This window comes from Lepisosteus platostomus, chromosome 28, assembly GCF_059453375.1.
Source record: "Lepisosteus platostomus isolate fLepPlt1 chromosome 28, fLepPlt1.hap1, whole genome shotgun sequence".
In the NCBI taxonomy this organism is placed as follows: domain Eukaryota; kingdom Metazoa; phylum Chordata; class Actinopteri; order Semionotiformes; family Lepisosteidae; genus Lepisosteus; species Lepisosteus platostomus.
Window position 1 is genome coordinate 6743218 of NC_142638.1, and position 8822 is coordinate 6752039.

Consider the following 8822-nt stretch of genomic DNA (forward strand, 5'->3'; position numbering starts at 1 on the left):
TCTGTAGCTCCAATTTTTTTTCCCATGAGAGATTAGAAAAGGAGAAAAACTCCAAGCGCCCCCATTTAAAGAACTTCTCGTGCATCCTCAGTTACCTGGGCTAAAGAGGAACATTCACGGTAATGTGTCCATCCTTTAAGTGTTAATAGAGTGAATGGTAATGCAGTTGAACACACAGCAGGGGATATTAAGTGCAAATCAGCATGGCAGTAGGTTAGCAGTTACAGATATTTAACAGCTCCTGACTTGTCGTGGCCTGGGACGTCTCAGCGGAGTTTCTGATGCGATGTTTATGTTTTCGGATGAATGTTATTGTAGAAGCACCATTTCCTAGTCCCTTGTAGGAATTTGCACTGTGTATTGAAAGGCGTAATGGGCCCACCATGGCTGACTCCACTGCTGGTTAAATTCAATTACAGCCTGAGTGGTCCTTGTGACCTTTAACTGGCCTCAGCGGTGCAGTTATACAGCCGTGTGTGTGTGTGTGTGTGTGTGTGTGTGTGTGTGTGTGTGTGTGAAGTACAGAGCGTCTTCACAGCATCTGTAAAGGCGTGTTGACAAGACCCATGAACGCGCTGTACCCAGCCTGGCGGCCCGGTTCTGCTCTGTACCCAGGCTGTGGTGGGGCCGGGACCTCTTGCCTGTAACTCGGGCTCTCAGCTCCTTCGTGTCTGTGCCAGCACTGCGGGGCTGCAGCACTGTGTTCAGTCGCTGGGTCTCGGGAGTGCGGGGCCGCGGTGCCGTGTTCAGTCGCTGGGTCTCGGGAGTGGGGGGCCGCGGCTCTGTGTTCAGTCGCTGGGTCTCGGGAGTGCGGGGCCGCGGCGCTGTGTTCAGTCGCTGGGTCTCGGGAGTGTGGGGCCGCGGGGCTGTGTTCAGTCGCTGGGTCTCGGGAGTGCGGGCCCGCGGCGCCGTGTTCAGTCGCTGGGTCTCGGGAGTGTGGGGCCGCGGTGCTGTGTTCAGTCGCTGGGTCTCGGGAGTGGGGGGCCGCGGTGCTGTGTTCAGTCGCTGGGTCTCGGGAGTGGGGGGCCGCGGTGCTGTGTTCAGTCGCTGGGTCTCGGGAATGGGGGGCCGCGGCGCCGTGTTCAGTCGCTGGGTCTCGGGAGTGCGGGGCCGTGGGGCCGTGTTCAGTCGCTGGGTCTCGGGAGTGGGGGGCCGCGGTGCTGTGTTCAGTCGCTGGGTCTCGGGAGTGCGGGGCCGCGGCGCCGTGTTCAGTCGCTGGGTCTCGGGAGTGGGGGGCTGCGGCGCCGTGTTCAGACGCTGGGTCTCGGGAGTGGGGGGCCGGGGAGCACTAGTCACCACAGCCTGCCCCCCTCTCCTCCCAGGCCCTGCAGGATCACTGATAATCCGGCCGAAGGCTCCTGCGGAGGGGAGGATTAGTCTGATGGAAAAGAGGTTTATAGCTCCGGGAAGAAACAGCTTTAAATGGAAACAGAGATAAGAAGACTGCACACCGGGCGGGGAGCGGTTTGAAGGGCTGATACCCTGACTTAGTGACCGTTTCGGCTGCACAGCTGGGACCCAGGTTCGAGCCCAGTTAACTCCCAGGGACAAGCCAGGGACAAGTCAGTCTCTCAGGATGCACACGAGCTGCCTCTCAGCATCGCTCTGTTTTTATTTCAGTTTTTCGTCCTCCTTTTCTGTCCGCTGTTTCCAGTGCCGCGCTGTAAGAGGGCTTAGATCAGTAAGATAGATCTGATGGCTCTTATTTTCTGCTGCTTTTCCTGTGGTACAAAACCAGACTCCTCATAAATCACTGATCCTCTAGTTCGGTTCGTGTCTTGGCACAGCTCCGGACGTATTCCTCTCCGCCATTGTTGCGGTGTAACGCAAGCTTTTGCCATTTCTGCCCAAAACCATGCCGCCCCAGACTTGGCTCCACAAACCCGGGGCTGCAGCTCAGCAGACAGCTGGACTCTGCCTGGTGCCAGCGCATTCTTCACACCTCCTGGAAACTCCATTGATTGTGTTCCAGGGGGGGGGTTAGTGCATAAACAGCTGCAGTTATTTAAAAGGGAAAAGGAGTCAGTCTATCACAACGCACGCCCAAACTGACTTTTTTTTTTAAAGGAGCAGCATACAGGTTCTCTTTGAAACGTTAGCCTCCAGTTTCACGCACCGGTGCAAATATGTGCGTGCGCGCGCCGGGCTTTCACAAAGGAAATGAAATATTCTAAAGGAGTTGTGAGAGGAGATTAATTGTGTCTCCTGTGCCGCTCGTAATGCTGTGCTCTGCCTGGCTTCTGGGAGGATGAGAGTTATTCTTGGCACCAAATCTAGTTTAAACCTAAGTGGGCTGTGGCTGTTGTTGTCTGTCTGGTTGAGTAGCGTTATATAAGTCGTCAGCGCTGTGCACACAAGGCACAGCGCTGCCTGGCCTCTGAGCACGAGGGTCTCCCCTCTGCTAGCGCCCCCTGCCTCTCTCCTCTGTCCCTCCTTCTCCTGTCTGCCACCACCACCTCGCTCGAGGAAAGCAGTGGTAGCCAAAACACAGGGTAATGCACGGGGAGGATTCTGCATTACAGACATGGAGCCGTGGAATACTGATCACGGCTGGCGCTTGGAACAGCTGCAGGAAAAGGGTGCCCCTGTCTTTAATGGCGTGCAAGTGTGTATTTCTTTTTTGCTGCCAGACAGTAATCGGTGATTGCAGTGTCGGGCTCATTGAAAAAAGGGCAGAAAAGGTGTGGATTCGTTTTGGTCTCGATCCGAAGAAACAAGCCCCCGCAGGAGAGTTTCCAGTTTTCAGAGGCAAGCCTTGCCGTAAAACTGGGCGTCTTCCCACGATCCTGCTGCCCAGCTCTGGTCGGGGTGTCCTCCCTGCTCCGCGCTGTGTGTGCGAGGACCGGGAGCGGGTGTGGGGCGGCAGGGCTCTGGGAGAGCCCCGGGCCGCTGCAGTGCCCGGCTGGGCGTGTCTGAGGAAGCGAGCCCAGCCACCTGAGCGGAGCTGCAGCCTCTTATCGGCCGGCCCGCACTGCGCCGCCGCCGCCTGCCGCCTGCCGCGGCCCCGAGCCAGGTAAATAACCCCCCGCGGCCGCGGTAAGTGGTGTGGTGATTTTCAGGCTAATCCGTTTAATCAGTTCCGCGCCACGCCTGTCGGCCGTCCAGCTTTTGTCAGTGCGGGATCGAGGAACTCTGCCTGTGTGGCTGAAAAAAACCTGCGTGGCTCAGCAGTGGTGGGAGAGCGGGACTGCACGAGTAACCCCCCCAGTGGCCAGTCCCCCCTGCTGCAGGGCGGGGGGACAGGGATGCAGACAGAGGCAAGCGCCCATTGACTGGTCCTGGAGAGGCGATGGGGCAGTGTGCCTTCTGGGCGTCTCTTATTTTGGTTTATTTTTCTGCACGCCGGTCTGCGCATCTCCGTCGCTGTGCGGGTGCCCCTGCAGTCTCCCCCTCCGCACCAGCAGCTGCGCAGCCTCATTTCTCCGGCCCTGCTCCCACTTCATAGCAACCCGTCCGGACTCCGGGCTGTGGAAATGAAGGCCCGCCACAAATGGCGTTTTCTCACTTCTCTATTGCATGTGCTAATCATGCTTTTCCACTCTTGATAACCTGTCTGGCCAGTGTGAGTTTTCTTCCTGGCTTGGTCTGCCTGCTGGCTTCTCTTTTCATAGATCTCTCTGCACCTCTGATCTGTTTTCTCAGTCCTCTCCTCCAGTCTGTAGATTAACCTCCTCTCCAGTCTGTGCATTAATTCCCCTGCTGGTCTTTCACATCTGCCTCCCTGTGTGTAGATATTGTTATACAGCTGCCCAGTGCAGACTGCGTATTCTCGGTATCTCCAGTCTGTCTCTCCTCCTTCGTGTGTGAGTATATGTGCTCGAGTGTGATTAAATCTAAACGTACACAGTGTCCCAAGAGCAGTTCCAAGCCCACGGCATTAATTTCAGCCTCCTGCTTGATCATCTGCTACATCAGGCCCTGCTGTTGCATCGAGCTAAGCTAGCTGTTTGTGTCTGTGCCATCTTGGACTTGCTTTGTCCTGCCTGGCTGACAGCTGTGTTATCTTTCTGCACCCAAAGATACCGAGATACCGCGTTGGGTATGGAAGGATGAAGGCAGCAGGGTGGGGTGTCAGTAGTACTGGTCCGAGTCCAGCCTGGGTCTCCCACCTGTGTGGCGTTTGCATAATCTCCGCGAGTGACTCAGGTCAGCCTTGGTGGCGGGTGCGTGGATGTGCGATTAAAACTGTGCGAAGAAGTGCTGTGGTTGTCTGAACAGGCTGCCCAGCCATGTTGTCTTTCAAGACTCGGATGCTTCATGAGATGCTTGGATCGATTAGCTGCTAACTAACGGGCTGAGTGGGCCTCCGCTTGTGTAGAGCCTTCTTATATCTCCATTCCAGGTTGGGATTTCATACTGGTGCGGGTGGGTTGTTCCCAGTCCGGCCAGTGTTGGCTGTATGGCTACAAAGAAACAACACTCAAGGAACCTGATGGGCTGAACTGGCCTCACCTGCGTCGCCATCGGCCACCCGTGCCTTCCTGAGCTCTTGAAGAGAGCGGCGTGGAAGCTGGCCGGCTTCCGTGTTTTGACGTCTCCCTCTCCCTCCCTCTGCTCCGTAGGGCTTCTTCCGGCGCAGCATCCAGAAGAACATGGTGTACACCTGCCACCGGGAGAAGAACTGCATCATCAACAAGGTGACCCGCAACCGCTGCCAGTACTGCCGGCTGCAGAAGTGCCTGGAAGTGGGGATGTCCAAGGAGTGTGAGTACCCACCCCTCTGACTGCGGCTCGCGGGGTGGGGGGCGGGGGGCGTGGGGAGGGAGCTGACCGGTCCGGCTCGGCTCGGCTCCCCCACCCCACCGATGGGAGGGGATGTCCACAAACGGAGCCGGGAATCTTCCTTCTTCCCGGGGGCGGCGCACGCAGTGACCTGGGGGGCCGGTCCGGGCTACACTTCCCTGTGGGCAAGCGCTCGTTCGCGGTCCGCTTCACAGAGACAGGAAGAGCCGCCATCGAAGACTCCAGTCTTGACCCCCCCCCCCCCTCCTCCACATGGTTACTCTGTGACTTTGGAAGCAGGGCTCCAGCCTGCGCGTTTGTGAGGGAGCGGTGGGGGGTGGTGGTGGGCTGGGATGAGGGAATGAAGTCGCTGGTTTCTCCCTGCATCGGGAATGGGGGGGGTGGAAGGTTAGGGAAGGGGTGGGGGGCCTGTCTAAGGAGAATTCGCTGAAAAGCGCGTTAAAAAAGCTTGTAAATAGATTCCTAATCCTGCCGGCCCTCGCGTGATCTGAAATGAAAGCTGCTTTCTCGTTTGATCTTTGTGAATTACACAAAGGTGAACTGGGCTTTATGACGTTGATGGTTTACCGCCTTACAGCCTTTGTAAGACTCCAGCAGCAGTAATCTGTGATCAGCAGTGATCTGTTGCACAGATACAATAGTTCAGGCAGGGTTTTTTTTATCCTTGACAGCAGCCTTCCTTAGTTTGATGTTTTTCAGGAGATAAGGGACCAAAGAAAGTGTCTTTAGAGCTGAATACATATTTCAAGAAAACGCGCTGTGAAGCAGAGAAGGGGAATGCTGTGTATCTTGGGTTTTCTGCAGCGTGACGTATAGGGCACTCTGACTTTGCAGTAATTATAGGAGCTGTGAAATGAAGTCCTCTTCTGACTCTAGTGGCCTACCAGACTGCAGCATATCCCTTTTCTGTGCTTGAAGAGGACTTGGAGTGCTTGACTGCAAGGGGTCAGTATCCCACCCAGGGATATTGTGGGGGCTGGAATAATAGGGGGTAAGGCACCTTCCTTAAGGCACGGGGGGGGGCTGAACCCCTAAAAACCTATCCACTGCTCTGTGCTGGGATTGTGCCTCCCAGTCGGAGATCACAGGTTACAAATGGGAGATGGACCCCATGCCTCCTGTCTTGATCATTTTGCTGCAGGGCTGAGCTTGTTGATGGCATCCCAGATCATCCTGGCAGCCTGGCGGGGGCAGCATGTTCGATTCCCACCTGCTCTCCTGCTCTCCTATCTGCTCTCTGGGAACAATGAGCAGCAGGCCGGATGGGAGGGGCTGTCTGAGTGTTTGGCTGCTCTACTGTGTCTGTCCATTCAGCCATTATTTGCTCCATCCAGTTCAAGGGCACAGGGAAGCCAGGGATGGGACACCACCAGTTCATTGCGTGCACACAGCCACACATTCACACCAAGGCCAAATTTCCCGGCAGCCAATTAACCTTGCCTGTATCTATTTGGGCTGTAGGAGGAAACCACAGCACCCTAAAACCCACACAAACCTGAGAAGAGCAAACAAACTCCACACAGACAGTACCCCATGTCTGGAACTGATCCCAGAGCTCCACCACTGAGAGACAGCAGTGCTAACCCCTGTGCCGCCATGCTGCCTGGCTGCCTGACGTTGTCATTGAAATCCTGTCAGCACATGGGTCTAATTGAGGATCCACTGTCAGCTGTTATCATCATCCCTCCTGGGGTTTTTTCCAAGCAGTGCATTAAAATGATGAACACTGTTAGCTGGTCCACACTGTCAGGACAGGCGAGTGACTTGTCAGCGAAAGGTGAGGAGATTCGTGTAAGAATCAGAAAGCCTGTTTGCAAGCTGTGTGTCCCTGTGCCCTCACCCAAAGGCAGTAAAGACAGAATGGGGACTTGTTAGACACAGTGGTTGATATAACAGCGTCTTTGATTGCAATGTTGCAGCAGTCCAGATCTTTTGCACCCTCTTGTGGTCGGAAAGGCATATTTCCACTGTGGAACAAGATGAGATCGCAGTATTGTGTGCAGCAGGGGGAATTTCTAATTGAAGTGCATGAGTGTTGTGCTACCCACTTTATCATACTATATTTACTTAGCAGCACAGTGTTAACGAAAGCACACAATGGCATTGGCAAGTTTTTGAAATAACTCAGATGGTATTGAACGTACCTGAAGTGGCCGAGAAGATTATGAATGGCTGGATTTCATAGTGCTGATTTTAGTCAGGGGTGTGATGAGCAATAAAATGAATAGGGGGCGAATACAGTGTAAAAACTGTTGGAAATGCTTCCTCTGACGTGTCAGCCGGTGTGTAATGCATGCGACTTCTGAGATCTTTAAGCATTGCTTTGTTCATTATCTCCAGCAGAGGTAGCTTTGGTTAGCTGCATGTCTGTGCAAGAGCCCTGGCAGGCGTGTTTGTCCCCCGACCGTCATCACTCTGAAACGAGCTGCCCTTGGCAGGAGACTGGAGTGCAGATGGCACTGTGGCAGGATCACATTATCTTGATGCAGATGCAGATTGCCCTGTTTTATCCAGCCTGGGGGTGGGGTGTTGTTTTTGTGGGGTTGGCTCTCCGAAGCCTCTGAGTGAGAAGGCACCCGTGGCTCCAGTGTCAAGAGCGATATTGAGACAGAGGAGCAGGCTTGGGCTGGGCTCCTAGAGAAGCCCAATAAGAGTGATGAGAGGGTGGCAGTGTCTGTGAAGACCTGGACGTGTGTGAGGAGGGTTTCCTCTAGTCTCAAGCTCGTAGGGAAATGGGCAGTAAGTAGACCACTGGATCTTGACCTTGCAAGGCCGGTTTGAGGCGCCCCTTCAGGGCTGGAACCCCCGAGAGTATCTGCTGGCGTTCACCCCCTTAAGCTCACATGCAAAGAAGTAGGATCCGGAAGATCCGGAAGTTGCCATTCTATGCAATTCCCGCTGGGAGAGTCCACCAGGATGCACGGCGCTTCTCTTCCATGTCACGAGCTGGGAGGGGGAGGAGGTGTGCCCAAACAGCCGGGTGTGGGATTTCCGCTGCAACCGGGGGCTGGAGCAGCCGTGTGGGGAGCCCAGTGTTGGGAGCCCCTGTTTGTGTGTGACTCCCGGGGGGTATAACTGCCCCCTCCTTGTGTCTCAGCTCGCTCCAGCACTAAAGCCGGGAGTCCAGACGCCTCCCTCCTCCTCCCCGCACCGGAGAACAAGCAGGGACTCTCTGATGGGGCTCCCCTCGGTAAGCGAAAAACCCTTTTTAAAAAAAAAAACGGTCATTTGGTTTGTGTGCAAAAAAAAAAGAAAATTTCATCAATGTCTTTGCAAAGGAGTGGGGGGAGAGAGAGGGGAGGGGTGATGAAAAAAAAACAGCAGCACAAGAGACACTGGAAACATTGACATTTTTATCCTTCCATTGAATTTAATCTCTATGATGGACGACCTGTCAGTGCTTTAATTTTCTTCTCCCAAATTATCCCCATCTCCCTCTCCAACACCAGCCACCACCCCCCTCCTACCCCCGCCATCTCCCACCCCCTGTTCTTATTATTGAATTTGCCAAGAGGACGAGTGATTTGCGCTCCCTTCCAGCCGCCGGTGTGTGCTGGCTCACTCACTCACTCACCCGGAGACGCACGCACACACACCCAGAGTTATTAAACTTCGCAATCCGCCATGACTGATTATCGGTCCCAGCTAATAGTTCTTTAATGACTTCATTAAATTGTGTTGTGCAGCTTATGACTGTGCTGTCAATTTGTCAACTTGGGTAATGTCTGTGCTTTAAGGATGCGAGGACCTGCTTTTATTTATTAATTAATTTTAGCTCTCCAGAGGACTGTAATGAACCTGGGTGGGGGGGGTGTGTCTTGGAAAGTTGCCTTATTCCAATCATTTCTGCAGTCTGAACAAATGTCTTGGAGATTTTTTTTCCCCCATTGTCTCATTTAGTCATTAGTAAATATATTCAGAAATGCCAGGGGGCTGAGCTGAGTTTTCTACACCGGCAGACGTTGAGACCCCCCCCAGCTTGCGTACGTTTGGCTGTGTTTGATGGTGCCGATGTTCAAAGTCAGGCAAGGCGTCACGCTGTTCCACAGTTTTACATCTTTCTACGAGTCTTTCTGGTT

At 54.3% G+C, this 8822-nt stretch overlaps 1 protein-coding gene across 6 annotated transcripts in view; it reads left to right on the forward strand.

Annotated features, from left to right (window-relative positions):
* raraa (retinoic acid receptor, alpha a) overlaps window positions 1–8822 on the forward strand; it is a 156909-nt gene that overhangs the window by 143457 nt on the left and 4630 nt on the right. For 4 of the 6 annotated variants that reach the window (XM_088622887.1, XM_088622888.1, XM_088622891.1 and 1 more), the window contains 2 exons: window positions 4563–4704; window positions 7841–7933. In XM_088622887.1, coding sequence (XP_088479013.1) covers window positions 4563–4704; window positions 7841–7933 — 235 coding nt within the window. The remainder of the gene's footprint in view (window positions 1–4562; window positions 4705–7840; window positions 7934–8822) is intronic. The other 2 variants (XM_088622890.1, XM_088622889.1) reach the window with 1 other exon arrangement.